We start from the raw sequence: 22973 nt of genomic DNA on the forward strand, positions 1-22973 counted from the left end.
AAGTAAAATTAGAGTTATTACGTGGATGGTTTTGAAAGTTATGAGACTAGATGAGAGCACAGGGGGGATTAGTATGTTGGAGAAGAGGACAAAGGACCAGTGCCCATGGCATTTTTAAGGAGTTGGGCAGAAAAGGAACCGTTGAGGTAAGAGGAAAGAAAAACTTAGAGAGTGTCATGTATTAGAAGCCAAGGGAAGAGAATATAATAAGGAAGAGGGATTGAGAACTATGTCAGATGCTGCTCATAGATAAAGTAAGCTGAGAACTAATCATGGGTTTTAGCAATATGGAGGTCATTGGTGACCATGATGAATTGTTTAGATGATTATTTGATTAAAATCTGTCTTTTCATGGTAGACTAAAAATTCCATGATAAAAGGGATCAAATTTATTATTTCTCACTATTAAATCTCCATAACTTGGCATAGTTCCTGGCATGAGTAAATGAATAAAACATTTAGATTCTTGAATCTCTAGGTGGACTGTGGAATTGAGTCAGAAGTTTTATAGCCAAAAAGAGTGCCTCGAATCAGTCATGCTCCTTTACAGGTTTGGTGAAGACAGTGCTACTGTTGGTCTAGGACACAGGCATGGCAGCTTGTTCTGCCGACATCACCGACTTGCCCCACTACCACCTGAATCTCTGCTATTTCTGAGTCTGGAAACTTGAGGTAGCTGCTATTTCTGCCACTCATTGCCAGAATTGTCTCTAAATAGTCATGTCACTGCTTCTTCATATTATAAGATTCTGATTCAAAGTAAGTGATGTTTGTGTCTGCTGGGGGTGATTAAGTCACCTGTTTTGACTTTACTGCAAGAAAGGCTGGGAAAACAAGAATGTGGCATTTTTAGCTTCTTTTGTGGGAGGTAGACTCTGCCTTAAAGTGTGGAATCTCAAAACATAGAAAGGAGATCAGATATCAAAAGGCAAGAAAGAGTGATAGATGTCCACTACGTGGCTAGAGAAACAGATTTTGCAGGTTATCCTTGGAAGGGTAATAATTGAATCTGTGGGTTTGAGGAGGGGCTGCCTTGGATGGTTTCATGTGCAGATCTTTCACAGAACAAGAGCGTCCTGCTGATAGAACAAGTAGGGCCTAAAATTCAACCCATGCTTCATGGTGAGGTTGTGTCCACCCAGAGATCTTGCTTTCTTACGATTCACATTAAGTTACCCTAGGGGCTCTGGATTGGGGCTATAGAATTGATGAGAGTTCCAAGGACAGGAACTTAGAAAATATCTGTCTGTGGGTAGGATATGGGAAGGGGCAGAGAATAAGAATTTAGAGCTAGGATAATTATGTAATGGAAGCCAGTAGAAAATTTTAAAATTGTTCCTCCCTTAAATCTCCTTATGGTTTTTTTTAAAAAGTCAGTTTCTAGATGGAGTTCAGAGAGAATATGGACTGACAGCAGCGATTAGATTTAAAAACAAGGAGGTCCTTTATTTGATATTGTAGAGGGAGTTGTCTAGTAGAGTAGCAAAAATGGAAACCAGCAATAATTTATTCATTTATTTATTCATTCCTTCACTCAACAGAAGAGGAATGGATGTGGAGGAGAACTAATTTTTATTGATTGCTTACATGTCAGACAGTGTCTGAGGAATACAGAAGACAGTTTTTGCCTTTAAAGAGTTCACATTCTGGTATGAAAATTATTTTGAATTTAATGTGGTGTTAAAGGAGGTCTGTGTAGTATGTCATATGAGAAATAAGAAGAGGGGAACATAATTCAGCACATGAGTAGGAAGGAGTTAAACGATTCCCTCTTTACCTAATTCTTGAAAGTTTGGCAGCCGCTAGTTATTCATTCATGTGACATCCATTCTTTAAATATCTGTTAAGCACTTATCACTGTACCAACTACTGTTTTAGCACTTTGGATTCATCAGTGAATGGAACCAAGACCCTGGCCCTTGTGAAGCATACATTCTCAGAGGGAAATAGAAAATAAACAATGTATAACAAGTAAACAAATTACATAATATGTCAGGGGAAACATGCTATAGGAAAAAGGAAAAGTAGAATAAGGTAAAGGGAAAAGGACATGTGGATTCTTTTTTTTGGTCAGTTTTGTTATAAAATAAGGTTTATTACACTGAGAACATTAAACGTTAATTTTTAATGAAAAATTTTAAACTCACACAAAAGTAAATAGTATAATCAATCTCAGTATACTTATTACTCATATATATTAGTTACCAAAGTTTTGCCGCACTTGCTTCATGTATCCTTTTTTTCTCTTTTTTCTTCACCAGAGATTTTAAAGCAAATTTCTGACATGATGTAATTTACCTCTTCATACTTTAGTATGCATCTCTAAAACCTATGGATATTTTCTTGCATAGCCACCATTTGATTATCACAACTAATAAACCTAATTATTTGAGCGAAGACTTGAAAGAGACTAGGTCTTCCCCCATGAGTGGTGGAAAGAGAGTTCAGGCAACAGGAACATCTAGTGTAAAGGTCTTAAGGAAATGGCGAATGCAAGGAGTCTAGTGTGGCTGAAATGTAGTGACCGAGGGGAGAGTGTTAAGAGGTGGGGTCTTGTAGGCTACTGAAAGGATTATGGCTCTACTTTGAGTCAGATGGGGAGGCACCACAGGATTTTGAGCAGAGGAGTGACAAGATCAAATTTATGTTTAAAAGGGTCACTCTGAGTGTTATGTTGAGAATAAATAGACTGTAGGAGAGCAAGACAAAGAGCGGGGAGCCTGATTAGAAGTTTGTTGTTGGATTATATTTTTCTGAGTGGCTTACTCCAAATGGTAGCAGTGGAGATGGTGAGAAGTGCTTCGATTTTGGATATGTTTTGATGGTAGAGTTTCACTGAATTTCCTGACTATGGCTTGAAAGAGGCATTAAGGGAGGCATTAAGAAGACTCATTGGTTTTCGACCTGAGTAACTGGAAGGATGGAGCAGGTTTGGGGGCACGACCAAGAGTTTAATCTTGGGCATGTAGAGTTTAAAGTGTTTGTTAAACATATAAGTAGAGTACCCAGTTGGATATTTAAGGCTGGAGTTAGGGAGAAAGGTAGCAGAAAGAGTCGTGTGTATTTGATAGCGGTTTGCACCAGAGTATCAGCAGCCAGATGGTGACAGGATGTTCAGAAATTACTAGTGTTTAAACTGTTGACTGTTTATAATTTAGAACTTTTGTCAGCTCATTAGAACTACTCTTTCAGGAAGAAGTAACTCAGTGAAGTTTACAGTTGTTATTTCCTATTTCTCTCAAACCATTCTTCCTAGTCCAACAAGAATGAATAAATTAGGTCAAAGGTATAAAGTATTATATATTACTTTTATTATGGTTAAGCACTGTTCAGTTGGGAAGTATTCATCTGTCTATTCTCTGGCATCACTGAAGTCTAAGGTGCTTTGGAAGTACTGACTTACTAAGAGACGTTCACAAAATCTGACAAGAAAATAGCCCAAAGTGTTCTGGAGACTTCAGGGTGACCCTTGAAGACCCTAGTTGTGATATTACTACCATCACCTCCTTCCTTCCAGATCCTGAACTCACTAAAATTTGGATTAAAAAAAAAATTTACCATGTTTTTCTGACATTTTCTAAATATGAACTGCTTAGGGAACTTGTTCAACAGTCTTGTCTCTTTCTTTCTACTTGTAGACCCACTGGACAGAGATTTTCATCATAGGTAGCCAGTTGGTTGCTACTCTGGGGGTGGAGGCAATGGGAGGATGTTTGCAACAGTAATGCTTTCAGTAGCTTTGTGCAATGCAGACTGTGACTGCTTTTACTTCTCCATTTAAAAAGGGAATATTTCTAATCCTCTTTTAGGACCATTTGGAGTTCTGATTATATGTCTTGGAGGAAGATATATGTACGCCATGTGGAAGATTGACACACTAACCTGGATGTGATGTAGTTTTAACTGTTATAGTCGCCAGGGTCTGTGTGACTAATTTTAAATAACTAGATGTTCAGAGGTTGGGACCCTCCTATGCTTTCTTAACCTGAATGTAATCTGTGGGTTACCTGATTCACAGAGAAAGGTCAGGGATTCAGAAAGGGACCAGAGTATCTCACAAGGCTGGGGTAATCATTTTTTTTGCAAACAAGTACTCCCTTTCCCTTCTCTTCCCCTTTTCTCCCTTTAAAAAACAAAACAAAAAAAAGAGTGAAAAGGAGGACGCTTACTCTCTGTTTGCTGCTCTTTCGTAGGAGATGCATCGGAGATTTGAGAATGCTCCTGATTCTGCCAAGACAAAAGCCCTGCAAACTGTTATTGAAATGAAGGTAAGTGAGAGTAAAGAATCTTATGAGTCAGTTTACACATGTAAGTGGTCACACACTATAATGCATGAGTTTTAAAAAGTGGTATGTAATAATATTTTATTCATTTTATAGATTGAAAAGAAATAGTAAGACTTAATGAAAATGACATTTAAAGAACTTCAGTTTCAGTTCCTTTTAGTTGTAGCACGTAACTCAAATCATACCAAAAGGATTATCCAGAATTTCTTCAAATCAGCTATTCTCAAACCTTTTGGATCTCATGATCCCTTTATACTCGTAAAATGGCAGGCTCATATAATTCATTTTTAAGAAAATGTCAGCCAAATATCAAGTCTGAGTAACCATAGTTTGTCAGTCGTTCTTTCTAGTAAAAATAGTGTTCCATGAAAAAAGTACCTAATTTAGCTTGCAACTCAAAGAAGCACACACATGCTGTTCCTAGGAAACAACCATCATTCAATATGCAGCACAAGTACCTAGCTCTATCCTATTTCATCACACAGAATATTAAAAAGATGTGTGCCCAAGGGTTGAGATTTATTAAAAGTTCTAAAGTAATTCAGAATATTCTTAAGTGATGCAGTCTTTTAAAAATTCTCTCTTTTCTTTCTTTTTTCTTTCTGTGAGTGCATGACACTAAAGTATACAATGATTGCTACGCCTTAGTGGTACTGCCTGTTGCTGTAAGGCATGAGCAGTTTTGCCCACCATCGCCTTTATACCTTTAGTGAAAATGTTAACATTAGAAAAGGCAAATAAAGTCATAGTATTATTAAGAAAGTAGTTTTGACTATGCAGACTTGTTGAAAGGGTCTGGGGAACAACCCTAGTGTTCCATGGACCATCCTTTGAAAACCTCTGCTTTAAGTTAATGGATAATTAGAAATCTTTAGGTTGTATGGTATGGCAGTTGGTGATAAAGAACTTGCCTTTTGAGTTAAATTCCCTGGATTCAAAATCTGGCTTTATTTAATAAACCGTATGACACAGAGCAAATTACCTAACCTCTCTATACCTCTTTATCAAGAAATGGCAATAATAATAGTACCCATCCCATAGGTTGTTTTGAAGTTTAATTAGTTAAAAGAGTAAAACACTTTGAAGAGGACCTGGCAACATAGTAAACAATCAATCAGTGTTAGCTGCTGCTGTTGTTATTATTTTTAACATGTTCTTTCTTACAAAAGCTGAAAGATTCTTACAGATAGGGATACCTCTCTTTGTCTCTCTAACTTCTTCATGTCTCCAAAGAAGTTTGACACTATGCATTGTGGGTCTTCATTTAATATTTTTTGAATATTTAGTTTTGATATATAAGTAGTTTTATATAAATAGATGTTTTTCAAGTGCAGTTGTGAGAGCTGATCTCTTAATTTGTATGTTTCCTCTTGAAACTTAGTTTATATCCTGTACATATTCATTCTCAATAGGGGAAGGATTTACCAAACAAATTCCAAATTAATGGATTCTAGATTCTTTGTAGTTAGACAATTAGTAGTCTTGAACATAATCTTATAAAGAACCTTTAGAAAGGTTTGATTGAATTTCACCATTCCCACAGGTTTATTTGTACCTGTTATTTCCTGATCCCTGTCGAAACCTAAGAATAAAACACATGAATGTACTTACATTTACAAAATTATTTTACTCGCCTTTTGAAAAAATGGGGAAGTATAATTAATTGGTAGTGGATCTATTTTAAGTTGTGTTAACCTTTACCCATTCTGCTAAGAAACAAGAGATTCTGAGATTCTGGTGGCCCAGTGAGGTCAGTTGGATGTTATGCTGAAATCACAATTGAATAGTTGAGTTGCTGACAGTGTGGCATGGGCTTGAGAGAATTATGAAGATCTAGAATAGTCTTTGCAGGAAGTGGGAAAGAAAGATGATTGACAGACAATAAAAGAGCCTAACGGTTATCTTAAAGGTGATGTAATTCTCCTCTTCCTTCTTCCTCCTTCTCCTCTTCCTGCTCCCTTTTCCTACCTTTTTCCTTCCTTTTATATTTTCCTTCTCTACCTGTCTTCTTCCTCTGCTTCTTCATCCCTTACTCCTTTTTCTTTTTTCTTTAGTAGTGGAGGAGCAGGGAAGAATTTCTGTATGGCTCTAGGGTTTTAAGAGTTTTGCTGGGCAGATATAGCAGAGTTATTGTGATACAGATGTATTGAAGATGATGGTGAAAGATAAGTTTGAATGATCAGGCCAGGAATGTAGCCTGAATAGGAGGAAAGAAAAGAATTTATAGAACTGACAAGTTGGGAACATATAAAAGTTAGGGAAGTGGAGATCTCTGTGATAATGAGAATGATGGTGTGACAGGCCTAGGAAGAGAGACCTGGGTAGTGATAGGATCCAGAGTGCAGTCCTATAAACTGGAGGATGAGATCATTGGAATTAAGGACGTCACTAGGATCCAGAGTGCAGTCCTATAAACTGGATAGCTAAAACGAACTGGAGGATGAGATCATTGGAATTAAGGACGTCAAAGAATTCAGACACTGAAATCCTAAGATGGTGGCAAGAGGCATTTGAAAGGAAGATTGATTGTAAATCAGGTGCCAAGACTTCTTAAATTGGCACAAGTGACTAGGAAGTCCCTAGATGGCAGCAGTGAGGAGGGGAGAGTGAGAAGGAGTATGAACTTTAAATAAAGGGGAACAGCTTTGAGGAACTAGGATGCCCACACATTTCCCTGCCTGATTTGTGGTGCTGGGGGATTAGTGACCTGCACTGGAGAGAGTTCTGGGAAATTATATCATTTGGGAAAGCCATGTTTTACTTGGGGTAGGGAGACAACTTTTGAAACAAAGTTGAGGACTTGGAAATTTAATAAGGAACAGCATTTCAGTAGGCTCAGTGGGATTTGTTGATTAATTATGGAAGATGCAGGGCTAGGGAAGTACGGAGCAGTAAGATGATAAGGAATTTACTTATGTCATTATTACACGTTCTAGGAGTAAGGAATCTTGTTGAAAGGACTGTCCCCCAATAAACATAGTCTGAGTACTGATTGAGTTGGTGCTAGAACTACTTGAGCACATCAGGCAATAGTTTTCTGGCCTGATTTCAGAGAATAGCCTAGCAGCTTCTTTTTCTGGGCAGTTAGTGCCTTCCTCGTGGTTTTCAGAGCTGCAGTTATGGTCTCTTTTAGGGGAGAACCTTGTATGGTGCATGATTCGGTAGTGAGGGTGTTGAGTTGGTCAGTAGCTGCCTCTCTATCTGTGTTGGGGTTTGAGAAGAAGATGGATAATGTTTCTTGACATGGGCCTTGTAGGGGCTTTGTAAAGGTAGAATCTGTCTAGGTGATATGCAGAACTTGGAGTTCTTAGCTAAAGGCTGTTTATTCTTTTGTGGCACACTGGTGGTGCTAGAAATACACTGCCTTAGTTCTGCTGGCCCCTTTTCATTGCCATCTAGGCTAATATCTTAGGTAAACCATATTGCACTTTTTTTCGTTTTCAGGTTAGTCACATGCATTTGCCTAGTATTTTAGTCATTCTTGAGAGACTACATCCTGATATTTCCAGGAAGATGTATAGCAATCTCAAAAGTGAATTTTCAATTCAGTTGGAATAGTTTATTCTTTATGGGCCAGGAGATTGCCTGCAGCCCGCTAGTTGTAAGGAGTAAATAAAAATCCTGGCTTAGGATTTAGAATGTCTCTGTACTCATTCAATACATTTAATTATGAACCAAATGCAAGTTTAATTTGAATAGATTTGTAAAAGAAAATTTTTGTTGTGATATTTTTAAAGGTAATGCAATGCAAGACAGAGGAGTACATGTTCCTCTTCTCCCTTGAACCTAAAAATAGCTAGCTATAGTCGTCTCATGATAAATTTTTTAACTTTCATATGCCTGCTCTAAGAATTATGATAGCAAGGAAAGTCAATCAAGCAATCCTTGAGGTAAAGTACAAAAGGAAGTCATCTCAAAATTACTTCCTCAAGGAATTGTTTTCTAAAATTCCAAATAAAATAAAGCTATACTTAATTGATGTTCTTTAAGGTCTTTATTTCTTAAGTGAATAAGTGTATGAGACTACAGATGTAAGAGTATCCATTCAATTTAGGAGTTTTTCTGTAATTGATGACATCTAATCATTAGATACTGTGACAGCTAAACCAAGAAATTGAATATAGAAGGATGTTCTGCTAGGAGGCGATATTTGTGTGGTGATGATGTACAAAGACAATGACTTTTAAACATTATGAAATATTTCAAATGTATGGAGAAGTTTAGAGAAAAAGTAAGATTACTAATGTGATAAACTGTAACCGTTAATGTAATTACTCATCCCTTTATTTTTCTGCAATGGGAAATTATAAAATCTTTATTATTGTAAATATAATTATACACATTATTGTGTAAATCTTTCAAACCCTCTTTTACACATCTCTCTTTTGTGGGCAAAAATAAACCGTTTAGTGGTCACCAAATAAAATGATAAAAGATTATAGTTAGAAAAGGTTTTAATATTACAAAAATTTTCACTGGGATTTTGGTGACCATAAAATACAAAGAAACGTTAACTAGTTTTCCATTGCTTCTGCTTCTTTAGTTAATTCTTTCAACCTTAATTGAAAAGATGCAGACTGTAGGAAGGGGTAGAGGCAAAAGCATATTATAGAGATGAGTCCTCCTTCTCCCACTCAACTGACCATAAAGGATATATTTTAGAAGTTAAGGCATCGTTTGCTGGACAGCAATTTCCTGTATATTTATCTTTATTGAATTTAACATCTTTGAAGACTGGGTTGTTCAGTTTCTCTAATTTTTCGTGAATACTTTAATGTCTGAATCTTCCATTGTCTTCAGGATTCTAAAATTTCCTCTATGGAGCGTGGGCTCCGAGACTTGGAAGAGGAAATTCAGATGCTGAAATCAAATGGGGCTTTGAGTACTGAAGAACGGGAAGAAGAAATGAAGCAAATGGAAGTCTATCGGAGCCATTCTAAATTTATGAAAAATAAGGTAATGGTGTTTGATACTGTAATTTTAAAAAGAAGTTTGAAAAATTGATGCATCCTCCTACGTCCTTAGTGATGATGGGGAACTTTGCACTGTTTTATAAGACTTCAGGGAAGATTACTTCTAAAATAATTCTTTCAAGTGGAACTTGTTCAGAATTAAAGTCAGAATTACTGCTGTTCTATAGTTTTCTCTTAAAATTACCTGTATGAGGCTAAGTATATATTATTACAGTTTCACATTTCATATCTATTAGTACTTCTGAGATGATTTAGTAGGATTACATCCAGATGAGTTTTATTCACTATACAAGACATCTAATTCTCTACCTCTTATGAAGTATTTTGTAAGTCAAAACCCTAAGAGGCTAACCACAGCCCCCTCCTTTTTTTTCCTGAAATGGCTTAAAATCATGTTTTCCTTTCAAATACAGTTCCATGAAGGAATGCCCTTTGCTCTATCCCTTGGAGAAGATCCTTTTGTATCAGGTTTATTGTTTCCCATGTGTGCTTCAGGTATACGTAAAGTAAGATATAGGTATCACTGAGACATGTCAGTCTGCATTTATAAGCTCAGTCACAATATTTCTTCCTTAGATTTAAAGTCATTTAATTTGATTCTAAAAACTATTTAGGCAAATTGGAGGACTTAGTTTATTAATTTATCAATTTATCAAGTTTGTTGTGGTTTAATTAAAAATTGTAATTGTAATTATAAAATATTACCTAGAAAATAAGTATCCCGTGCCTCTTCCCGCTACACCATATCCCAATTTTATTAACTAACCAGTTCCTCTGGAGTGAAACTTGTAAAGGAATCATACAATTTCAACTCTCTCTCCAGTCTGGTTTCTTGCTGGATGCTTGTACCTGCCATGTAAACCTGTGGAACATTTTTCTAATATTTTAAGAGTCTGAGATCAAATGACTACTGCCAATTTCATGTTAATTTAAAACTCAAAAATTCATATATCCAACTTTCTATTAGTATGAAATTTTCACCCTAACGTGAAAACAAAATATACTACCATATAAGCTCTGCATCTCATTTGCTGGTTAGTACATTCCGGTCCATTTAAAAAATGCTGTGAAAATAGAAAACCATCTCTGGTCCTTTGAAGAGGGAATTAGGGGAATAGATTTGATTGTGTTATATGTTATTGTTATTTCCAGTTACTGCTCTGGCTCAAAAGCAGATAATAAGACCTAAATTGACACATGAGTAAAAAAAGAATAACAATGTCGTGACAGGTAGAGCAACTGAAGGAGGAACTAAGTTCGAAAGAGGCTCAAGGGGAGGAGCTGAAAAAGAGAGCGGCTGGTCTTCAGGCTGAGGTCTTTGCCGTAAGATTTACTCTTTGTGTGCAGTGATCCCATAGTGGGACCCTGCTAGCTCTGGCTTCTGGGTGGCTTACACTTTCATTCTCTATGGTTGGCAGCTTTGCCCAGTACTGGCACTAACCAGCCTGCTCTGCTCTTTAACCAACTTCTGTGGACCCATATGTCACTTTGTGTGTAGTGAGCCCTCACCTGCTCTGGAAGCCCTATACCAAGTTTTTTATTATTGCTTTTATCACCGTATGGATGGTACTTCAAAGCTTGTTTTTTTCTAACTCCTTTCCTGTTACTACATACTTGTTGATTTATTAGAATGGTAGTCTCTTTTTTCTTCTTAGGCATCAAGAATATGCAGATGTCCTAGGTCCATCACCTAGTGTTTATTTGAATTTGAAATTCTTGAGTAAAATGCTTTACCTTCATATGTAGACATCAACTTTAAGTCCCAATGTGGTGATTTTGCGACAAATGTTACTTTCTTAACAGATATATAGAAAGTGATTAGCTTATTTAGAGTTATCTAGTAAATTAGACAGCATGAAACTTACTTGAAGTCTCTAAATCTAGTTCAGTCTTTCTAACAAATTTAAAATTCATTTGAAGATATAGTAATACAATAGCTAACACTTGAGCACTTTTATTATAAGCATTTTATAACCTACTAAGGTAGGCATATTACCAAGCCCTATTTATAGATGAGGAAACTGAGGTAACAGAGTGGTTGGTGCTTAGGAAACACAGCTAGTAAGAGGCAGTTTGATTTTTATACAAGCAATCTGGTTCCAGAACTTGTACTGATAAGCTCTTCACTCAACTGCCCTATACTAGGCTATGCACATATTTGTCACACAAGTGTCAGAAAAAAGTGCTTCTGAAAATAATTGTGGGATAAGACTGGAATGCAGAATAAAAAAACTTATGCTAATCTGGTGTTTGCTATTTATGGACCACTTTATAGCGTAGATTCAAAGTAAAGCATTTTGTATGCAAGGGTCTAATTTTGTTTACAGTAACCATGTATTGTCTAGAGGAGAAGTTGATCCATAACTTCTCTTTTTTTCCTCAGCTGCTATTAATTCATTCCTTTTTGTGTCAATAGGCTAAGCGTATTCTATACATTATTTTATTTAATCTTTAAATAATACAGTGGCACTGGTAACTTTTTCCATATTCACTAGGAAACCAAGGCTTAGAGAGGTAAAATAATTACTCAGAGACACAGTCATCCTCAGGTGTGATTGACTGCAAAGCCTGTGCTCCTAACTCTTAAGCAGAATTTGTGCTTTTCAACTCTGCTTCCCACTTAGAATATTTTCTTCCCTTTCTCAGTCTTTATGGTCAGTAGAGCATTATTTGAAGATTATTTAATAATGCAGATGATGAGGAAAATGACATTCTGTATTTATTTTTGATCATCTGATTAGAGGTAGCTGGAAATTTGAGTCATCTTTGGGCTATGGTTCTTTAGCTGAGGAAGTGATAACACTTCAGACGTTTCTCCTGAAGATTCATTTATACAACAAGTACGTTCTTAGTGCGGTCTGTATGTTATGGATGGAATAATACTAACCTGTATTTTTTGTTAGTTAAGATAGATTAGTATCGGTTAGTTATTAGTTATTAGTTTGTCTTATTACATATAAATGTGATAAGAAGTCAGTAATTTTAGTATCACCAATGAAACAAAAATACTTTTTATTTTTTTAAATTGAATATATGTAAAGTATTTTAATTGTAATAACCTTTGGTATAATGGACAAAACTTTTCAGAACAGTTTCTCATGAGGAAGTATAAAATAAAGTTTATTTAAATTAAAATTAGTCTTCTAAAAAGCACTAAAAATAAATTTCTAATTTATTGTTTCAGCAAGAAGACAAGCATTTTTCTCATATGCATGAAATGTCTTATTTACAGATAAAGTTATTCATTCAGCAAATATTTTCGTGTGCTTATTGCGTGCAGAGTACTTGATACAAAGAACATCAGTGGAAGATAATTGTAAATTATGTTTTCATCCTGTTATATAGATATATGCCGTCAGTTGCCACATACTATAATGACGTAGTGTCTTTCATGACATCCTTTAGTGCACAGCTACCTTGCTGACAGTAGACATAATATAAAAGCAGATCTGATTTCTGTTAATTTGGCTTACATTTAGAATAAAAGACTATTTAAAAAATTCTTAGAAACACAAATGTAAAGAAGATGCTAGATGTTTTCTAAGTTAAGATGAGAGAAATTTATAGGACAATGAATGGCATCTATTGATTTGTAGATTACTCTGTCAGAATAATTAAAATTTAAATTATACACCTAGATTCTACAGAATGAGATTTACCTATTCTTTATTTAAGTCATCCATTTAGTTGGAATGATATGTCATAGGTTATATAACTTTGTAGATGGAATCTTTTTTTAGGTAATAGCCTTAACTCATCAAAATTATAGGATTTTTTTTAGAAGCACATTTATAATGCCTTATAACACTAAAAGCGGCTTTTAAGAAAAGAATTTTATGTAAACTTTTGTTCCCGAATGAGAAAAAAACTTAAAAAAATATAGCAGTGGCTGCTTTCAAATTTAAATAGCAATATGAGGAATTTTCTTTTTTTCATTCTGAATTATATCTACACTAATCCTGCTTTACATTCTGAAGAGGTCTGACTTCATAAAATGAAAACTGTTTTATCAGCACAGTGTTACGTGCTTACTACTATCTCATAGTCATCTAATTGAATTGGGATATTTCTCCTTCCATTCCTTTTCTGAAGGATTTCAAATAATGTTTAGGAGACACAGTAAACGAAAATAGGAAACTTCTTTATTGGTTGAATAAGCTTTGGGTTTTATATTTTTGGGGGGTGGGTAGGTGGGTATCTAAGATCAGATAATGCAAAAAAGATGAACTACATCCTGTCATAAAACTAATACTGCATTTGGTTTCTTATCTTGTGACTCATCTGTCAGAGATCTAGATCAGAGGTAGTTGTTTCATTTCTGTTTTCTTTAAAACATTTTATTTTCTCCTGTAGATTGGTCAGGTGAAGCAGGAGCTGTCTAGAAAGGACACAGAACTGCTAGCTCTACAGACAAAGCTAGAAACACTCACAAACCAGTTCTCAGACAGCAAGCAACACATTGAAGTGCTGAAAGAGTCCTTGACTGCTAAGGAACAAAGGGCTGCCATCCTCCAGACCGAGGTAAAAAGAATTTTGGAATATTTGCAGGGAGTCAATTCCTTGGTACTTTTCATATGCATTACCTCTGCTCTTTTTGTTGTGCTTAGATTAAGGAGATAAGAATAATGTTATGATTAATTCTTTAGCAATGTGATCAGTTATTCTACTAAAATATAACCATCTTGTTTTTGTTGTTTTTGGATCTAACAGTTTAAAATTGTTGCAGTTTATATATGTTTTTAATACTTTGGACTTTCACTAAGTCTGTACTTGTAAGCATACTTTAAACTAACGTTATAAAATGAAAACATAGTTGTAAAAAAGAAATCTAAATGAAGCTTTTATTCTCACCCACTGTAAATCTTTTGGTCATAAATGACAATGAGCTTGATTATTCCATGTTTGGATTATTAAGTGTTCTTAATTTTTGATATTATCAATAGCATGAAGTGGCAAACTGTGGAATCTAGAAATGTTCTAGATAGGTCTCTTTTTGAACTACAAATCATTAGACAATGTGCCTTTATACCCTATTTGAAAATAAAGTCAGCATTTTTAGAAATCTGAGACGATTATCTTCATCTGTCAGCCCAGATTTCAGGTAAGAATACACTAAGTAATTTAAGACAGATGAGAATCTGTCAGAGTTGTAGTGAGAAGGAATTGATGATGCTATTTGGATTTACTGTTTTAATGTAAATGCTTTTTAAAGGTCTCAATGAAATAGAGAATTTAGATAGGAATAAGTAGGTAGTTCTGCTTTATAGAAGAAAAAGCATATAGTATGAATTAGTTTTTCCTTTTCTTTTAAAGAACCAGATCATAGATAAATAAGGGTATAGTTTGATGGAAAAAAGAAATGGGGAATAGTAAAAAGAATGCATAAAAACATCATAGACCCAGAAGATCAGAATCTTCAAGTGAGGAGGGATGGGAAAATGACCAAAACTATTCCATGTAGTATTTTCATAGTTTGGGACGTAGTTGCAATTGAGAGATTTAGATGACTTAAAACTTAATTTTTTCTCTTTTATTCATGTGTCATTTTATTATCATATCCAAAATCCATTCTACCTCAGAGGGTTATTTTGAGTATAAATCAGACTGGTTCTGGAGTCATAATAACTGAGTTTGAAGTTCAGCCTCACCACTTACTACCCAAGTGCTTGATCCAGGACATGTTATTTAACTTCATTGTGCCTCACTTTATATACCTGTTAAGATGATGAGAATAGGAATGCTTATCTCATAAGGTTGTTGTTAAGATTAAACTAAGTATTCACACCTAATGCCTGGCACACACAGTAAGGTCTTTGTATGGTAGTTATTGTCATCATTGTGATTCTTATAGTAAAATCAGCTAATATATATAAACTACTAGAATGTTAAAGAGAACATAGTTGGTTTTCTTTTCACTGGCATAAATTTAATTTAGAAGATCTGCTCTTTCATATTTTTGTTAAGCTAAATTTATGTTTATTTAGAGAATTTTAAATATAAAATTATCTGGAAAATGTGACTTGCAAGCTATCAATTTGTGGCTTTATTCAAGTTTTCACTTCAGTAACTGGTGTCCATGCAGTACTATAAAAGGATCAGAAGAGGGTGCCAGTGTTTTAGAAGTGAGCCTACTTCCAGGTTTGCTACTGTGATAGCTTTGGATGGAGGCAGCAGGTGTGGGAACCAGAGAACCAGGCAATTGGTTGATGATAATGCAAACATTTAAAAGCTTGTCACAGTCTAATAAATGACTTTTTCCTCTTGGCAATCCATCCTTCTCTTTGTACCCCTCTCAAATAATGTTCTTATTAGCTAGGTCTCACACAGATGGGCTTGTGATTGGTTTCTTGTACCATAGAGAATAAAGACTGTATTTGTAGTCCTTCCTGAATGATTTTCATATTTGATTTTAGCTATTGTGGGAGTAACTGAGTTTCAATGATTACCTCATAAGTTACTAGGACAATTGCTCAAATATAACTGTCTCATCCTAAAATATAACAGTATAAAAGCTAACTTCCTTTTGAATTTGAGATGATTATATGAATGTAATATGTCTACTTATTAGCATTAGTTTTTTTATCTTAAGTTACTCTGGTGATACTTGACAAGGGTCACTTTTTCTAAAGCAACTTTCTCATGTTAGAGCCCCTAATAGGAAGTTTGAACCTGCTCTTTGAAAGTTCTCAAATATTTCTATAATTTGATCTTAATTGATTTTGTCCTTCTCTCTGCAGCTATCCTAGACTTTGGTCTAACTCTCAAATCACTAAATTAAGCACATATGATAAAGAACATGGATCAATGAGTTTTTTTAATGTTAAAATTTTTTAAGGAAAAACAAACATGGGAAAAGACCTGATCTTTTTTCCTGTTCAGGGTCCAGGGAATTCAGCTCTCTCATGTTGGACAGTGTACATTGTACAGTATCTGTGCAAATGCTTCTGCTTTATGAACATCTCTTTTAATCTGTTGACCTTCACAGAGGTGGTCTGGATTTAGTAACACAGTGTTCAACAGCATGGGCTTTGGAGTCAGACCTAGGCTTGAAACACAACCCTCTACATTAATTAGTTCTGTGACATTAGGTGAGTTGTTTTACTTTAATACTCCATTTCCTGATCTCTACATGAGGATAATAATAATAATACCAAGTTCCTAAGGGTAATATGGCTAGAACAGCTAAAATTATGTAGCTCTCATTCGAATTTGGAGGGAAATATTAAACATCAATGGATTAAAAAAATTTTCAATACCTTAGAGTTTAGAAGTACTTTTATTTTATATGATCTGTATTATTTTATTTAATCTTCAAAATGATGGTATGAGTTAGACAAGACAAATACTGTTTTCTTGCTTTTCTATCTGAGAATTATATAAAGGATTTAATTAGCACATTATGCTAGGACTTGGGGCCAATCTCACTAGTAACCCAGGGGCTTTCGATAATGGTTACGATATTTTTTAGAAATTTTCTATTTTTTTGCCCACATTCTTGTTCTTAAATCTTAATGACATACCATGGACCACTCATTGAGTTTTTTTCCCTGGTTGAGTTCTCATTGTACACAGCAGAAATGATTTTATCAATAAATTAAAATAACAGAGATCTTACTGTCTCAAAGTAGTACCATTTTTTCTTACTTTTCCAGCACATTGAGTTTTGGAATTCTGTTTATTATAAGTGGATGTTATCACCAATATCTTACTGACAGAGGAAGCAGTTCTTCTTTCATAGTTGAGTCAGGGGATCAGCGTCCAGTACAAAGTAAAGAACTGCGCTAGCTCCAGATGTTCGGGCACTGGAGCTTGGACGTTGCTATTTAACATGTACCTTCTGCGTGCAGTCCCAACGTGGTGCCCCAGAATGCCAGCCTCTTCAAGCTAGTGTTCTGACTTCCTCAGTTTACTGAGAGTTAGTAATACATTCTTAAGACTAGAGTGCAATTTTAGAGATGATCTAGTTTTTCCATAATTAAAAAAAATATATATGATAATATCTAACGTTAAATGCTTTCTGTGTACTGTGCAGGGTGCACATATTTTTGTTCATTTTTCTCAGGTAATCCTCACAGTAACCTTCTAAGAAATAAGAATTGTAGCATTTTATAAATGGGCACATTGAAGCTTAGAGAGATTGAGGTTGCATGACTTAACTGCCTGATTACCTGAGATTCAGTACCCGATCAATTAAAACTCCAAAACTTATATTTTTGATTATGATGATGTATTATCTCCCTGTGGAATCTGAGTTGCAGAGAGGGTAAGTGACATGCTGGAGGTCTATGCAACTATTTGATATTAGTTTTGAGACTAGAACCTCTATTTTATGACTCTTGCTAATTATGATATGACTCTTGTTCGATTGGTAGTTTAGGGACTAGCTACATAGAAAGGTGGGAGAAAAAGAAACAATTCGTGTTAGAGGTGAGAAAAGGATGCAACCTAGAATTTAGAATACTGGTAATATATAGCTTCAGAAAAAGAGGCAGGCTTTCATGACATGAGATTATGAAAGAAGAGAAAGATGTATGGATTGATTCCTTTATTCATTCAATGGTTATTTGTAGATACCAGCTAAGGACTTTTCTGGGCACTAGGGATACAGTGGTGAATAAAACAGAAAGGCTAGGTCTCTCTCCCACCATATCCACTCCTAGAGATAACACAGAAGTGGGGGAAGTTGAAGAATCTGACAAATTAACATAAATATTGTACAATAGAAAATGATCGGGGTGTGTGTGTGTGTGTGTGTGTGTGTGTGTGTGTGTGTGTGTGTGTCTGCTTCTCTCTCACATTGTTCTGGCTGGATCATCACCCTGTCACAACTGTGAGCAGTGCATAGCCTCATATCAGTTATGAGATAGCAGTGGGGGCAGGTGCTACAGGGTAACAGTAGTGTGCTGTTCAAGCCAACTTTTGAAGGTAGACTGACCATCTTCTGAGTGCTCCCCCCTCTCTTCACATCCCCTCTATATCTGAGGTAGAGGATCGCTTTAGAAAAAGAGCTTTGGTACAGGAGAGATGCAGATTATTGCACCAGCAGCAATGTGGGGCTTGTTTCCTGCCACAGCCACTTTCCCCACTTAAAATAGTGAGTTGGTACCACTCAGAGACTTATTTGGGGAGATGTAGATAATGATAAGCTTAAGAAATTGATAGGAAAATGTAAGTAAGGATGTTTATACACTAGGGCAATGAAAATGGAATGTGTAAGTTTCAGAACATCAGTGTAAAATGCAGTTTATCCAGGTGAGGGTAGAAAAGAATGGAGGGAGGAAGATAGTGTGTAGACATCATGAAAAAATTTGGCTGAAATAAGTATGAATAATTGGAAAGGCAATAAAGTGCAAATTAGTTCAACTTAGATAAAAATACAAATCTCAGTAAGGCTAAAAAATAACGTGCAGATTGTATGTATATATGTATGAATGTTATCAATAAGAATTAAAATAAGACAAACAGCCAAATTAAAAATAAAGATGTAGAAAAATTAAAAAAATAAAAGGTATATCAGGAAAATATGACTCCCCAATGTTTCATTTTAATACTAGGGAAATTATTTTTAAGGCAAAGAAGTTATAAAGCACAAAGAGCAGTGTTATATACTAAAACAAGAGCAATTGATCAAGAAAATATGATTGTGGACAGTTATACATCTGATAATATGTCTTAAAGTATATGAAACAACATTGGGGAGAAATAGATAAATCAAGATTAGCAATTGGTCATTTTAATATGCTCCTTTCAGAATTTGATAAAGGTAAACAAAAACTGAGAAAATTTCAATACCATTAATAAGCTCAAACTAATAGGTAGAGGGGTGTGTGTGTGTGTGTGTGTGTGTGTGTGTGTGCGCGCGCGCGCGCGCGCGTGGAGAGAGAGAGAGAATAACTTGCACTGACAAATAGAGAATAAGCAATATTTTGAAGAACTTACTGAGCAATCATAAAATTAATCATGTACCAGGCCACAGAGGAAGCTACAAAAATCCCTAGAAATCAAAGTCACATGGACTATGTTCTCTGACCCCTAATGCAGCAAAATTAGAAGTCAACACAAAATTAAAATAAGTTTGAAATCTGAAAACATACCACTGAATGACACTTGGGTTAAAGGAGAAATATAAAAATTTTAGAAGTGAATGACAGTAAAAGCACTACATATCAAAATATGTGGAAGAGAAAGTAAAAGAAAATCCATGGGACATAACTCAAGTAGGGTTTAGTTGGAAATGTCTAGCATTTTAATTAAAGTTATTGGGATAATATTAGTTAATAACATTGTATAAATTTCAGGTGTACAACTTTACAATATGACATCTGTATATTCTGTTGTGTGCTCCCCACCCAAAGTCTAGTCCATCTATTACCTTGTATTTAATAGCCTTTACCCTCTTTGTTCTTCCACCCTCCTTCCTTTTTGGCAGCCACCATTCTGTTGTCTGTGTCTGTGTCTATGGGTCTTTTTTTTTCTATGTTTGTTCATTTGTGGCTTTATGTTTTATATCCCACATATGAGTGAAATTATATGGTTCTTGTCCTTTCTGCCTGATTTATTTCACTTAGCATAATACACTCAAGATCCATCCATGTTATTGCAAATAGAGATATTTCATCTTTTCTTATAGCTGAGTAGTATTCCAATGTATAGATGTGCCATTTCTTCTTTATCCAGTCGTTGCTCGAAGGATACTTAGGTTGTTTCCATGTCTTGGCTATTGTGAATAATGCTGCAGTGAACATAGGGGCACATATATCTATACGAATAAGTATTTTCAAATTTTGGGAAGATACCTAGAAGAGGGATTACTTGGTCACATGATAGCTTTTTTGTTCATTTTTTGAGGAACCTCCATGTTGTTTTCCATAGTGGCGGCACTAGTTTTCATTCCCATCAGCAGCATATGAGGGTTCCCTTTTCTCTACATTCTCTCCAACACTTGTCTTATTTTGTGTCTTATTGATAATAGCCATTGTGAGCTGGTATCTCATTGTGGTTTCAATTTTGTATTTCCCTTACAACTGGTGAAACTGAGCATCTTTTTATATATGATACTGAACATCTTTTTGTATATCTGTTGGCCTTTTATTTCTTTTTTGTGCCTAATTGCACTGGCTAGGACTTCCAATACTATGTTGAATTACACTTGTAAGAGTGGGCATCCTTGTCTTGTTCTGGATCTTAGAGGAAAAGCTTTCAGTTTTTTCACCATTGAGTTTAATGTTAGCTGAAGATTTATCATATACGGACTTTATTAAATTGAGGTACATTTCTTCTATACCCATTTTATTGAGTTTCTTTTTTTATTATAAATGGATGTTATATTTCATCAAATGCTTTTTCTGCATCTGTTGATATGATGATATGATTTTTATTCTGTAATTTGGTGCATCACATTTATTTGTGGATATTGAACCATCCTTGTATTCCTGGAACAAACCCCACTTGATCATGATATAATACTTTTAATATATTGTTGTATTAGATTTGCTAGTATTTTGTTTAGGATTTTTGCATCTATGTTCATCATATATGTAATTTTCTTTTTTTGTGTTTTCTTTGCCTGGTTTTGGTATCAGAGTAATGTTGACCTCGATTTTTTGGAACAGTTGAATGTTTGGTAAAATTCTACAGTGAAGCCATCTGGTATTGGACTTTAGTTTTTGGGAAAGTTTTTGATTCATTTTGGTTTTCTAACTATAGTTCTGTATTTAGGTTTTTCAGTTCTTCATGGTTCAATCTAGGAAGATTATACATTTTTAAGACTTTGTTCATTTCTCATAGGTTATTGAATTGGGTGACATATAGCCTTTCATAGTATTCTTTTGTAATTCATTGTATTTCTATGCTGTGTGTTGTAACTTTTCTTTCATCTCTAATTTTTTTGTCTTTTTTCATTTTTAGTCTAGCCAGAAGTTTGTCAATTTTATTTATCTTTCAAAGAACCAGCTCTTTGTTTTATTAAGTTTTTATATTGTCTTTTTCTCTATTTTATTTATTTCTGCTCTAATTTTTATTATTTCCTCCCTTCCTCAGACTTTGGGCTTCATTTGTTCTTTTTTTCCCGAGTTCTTTAAAGCGTAATGTTATTTTGTTTATTTGAGATTTTTCTTGTCTCAAGGTAGCTATAAACTTCCCTCTTAGAGACAGAAGTGTGGATGTTATAGGTTGGGGGAGGGGAGAATGGAGAGTTCTTTAATGGATACAGTGTTTTAGTTTTGCAAGATGAAAAGAGTTCTGGGGTTTGGTTGTACAACAATGTGAATGTACTGAACACCACTAAACTATACACTTAAAATGGTTAAGATGGCAAATTTTTTGTTATGGTTTTTACCACAATTAAAAATTTTTAAAAATTACATGGACAAGAAAAAGCAGTTTTAACATTAAAGTGAAGAAAAAGAAAAGAATGGAGACCTGCCTTTTTAGATCTGAAAATGTATCACAGAGCCATAAACCAAACAAAACCAAACAGTATACCCCAGAACAGTGTAGTACTCGCATAACAATGGGCAGAAAGACCAGTGAAAAAACAATACAGAATTTGAAATCAGAGACATGTATATGGAGCGGGTATCATAAACTAGTGTGAATTGAGGAAGTGCTATAAAATGGACATACTGTATGGAGAATAAAGTTAGCCACCTATCTCATACCAATAAAACAGTGAACTCCAGATTGATTAAAGATCTCAATATGAAAGAGAAAATAATAAAGTTAATTAATGAAAATGTTATATTTTAGATATTTTAGATGTTATATTATATCTTAAATGACTCCATTAAATTTCAGTATTTTTAGTCAAGAAAGAACACCATTGACAAAGTTAAACAAATGGGTGGCTGGGAGTACATATTTTCAGTACCTCCCAAAACACCAAAGATTGAGATATGGGATTAAAAAAAGGATGCTTGCAAAGGAGTTAGGAAAGATAGCGACTATTCTGAGGGAGGAGAGGATTTTAACAGGCAATTAATAGACAAGGAAAGCTAAGTGATTAGCAGATACAACATGAGAGTCTCAATTTCATTAGTAAACTGAAACGTAAATTTCAAAGACAATGAAATACTATATTTCATTCATCAAAGTGAAGGAAATTAGAAAAGGAGATAATATTCAGTACTTGTAGGATTTGGGCTAACAGGAACATCAATATCCTAATTGGTCCCAGTAATCCCACTCCTGAATATAGTCCCCAGAGAAAATTTTCTGCTGATCCACAAGAGTACATGCATAAGAATATTCACTATAGAACAGGGATTGAAGGCAACCAAAGTGTTTATTACTGGGAGTGGGGTGGGGGAAGTGAAGGAATAGAAAAGGAGATAATATTCAGTACTTGTAGGATTTGGGCTAACAGGAACATCAATATCCTAATTGGTCCCAGTAATCCCACTCCTGAATATAGTCCCCAGAGAAAATTTTCTGCTGATCCACAAGAGTATACAAATATAAAAAAGCTGCTATATTTCGAAGATTTCTAAGATACACGCATATTCAAGAACATATTAAACACATTATAATGGCTGCATATTGAAGGAGGACTAGATATTCGACATGAATGGAAATATAATAGTAAAACTGCATTTTGCAATGACGGTTTTAAGCAAATCGAAGAATGAGAATAATTTAGTTCCTTCTCCAAGTTGATAAAAGTTTGAAAGCAGTCATTTTGACTTCGTAGCTACTATGAGGGTAAGTTGGATATGAT

At 34.9% G+C, this 22973-nt stretch overlaps 1 protein-coding gene across 1 annotated transcript in view; it reads left to right on the forward strand.

Annotated features, from left to right (window-relative positions):
- The window catches only part of ERC1 (ELKS/RAB6-interacting/CAST family member 1), a 480046-nt gene that overhangs the window by 104188 nt on the left and 352885 nt on the right, over positions 1-22973 (forward strand). The window contains exons 4-7 of the mRNA XM_015598545.2: positions 4194-4268; positions 9087-9242; positions 10490-10573; positions 13613-13780. Of these exons, the coding sequence (XP_015454031.1) occupies positions 4194-4268; positions 9087-9242; positions 10490-10573; positions 13613-13780 (483 nt within the window). The remainder of the gene's footprint in view (positions 1-4193; positions 4269-9086; positions 9243-10489; positions 10574-13612; positions 13781-22973) is intronic.

This window comes from Pteropus alecto, unplaced genomic scaffold (assembly GCF_000325575.1).
Source record: "Pteropus alecto unplaced genomic scaffold, ASM32557v1 scaffold76, whole genome shotgun sequence".
Lineage (NCBI taxonomy): Eukaryota > Metazoa > Chordata > Mammalia > Chiroptera > Pteropodidae > Pteropus > Pteropus alecto.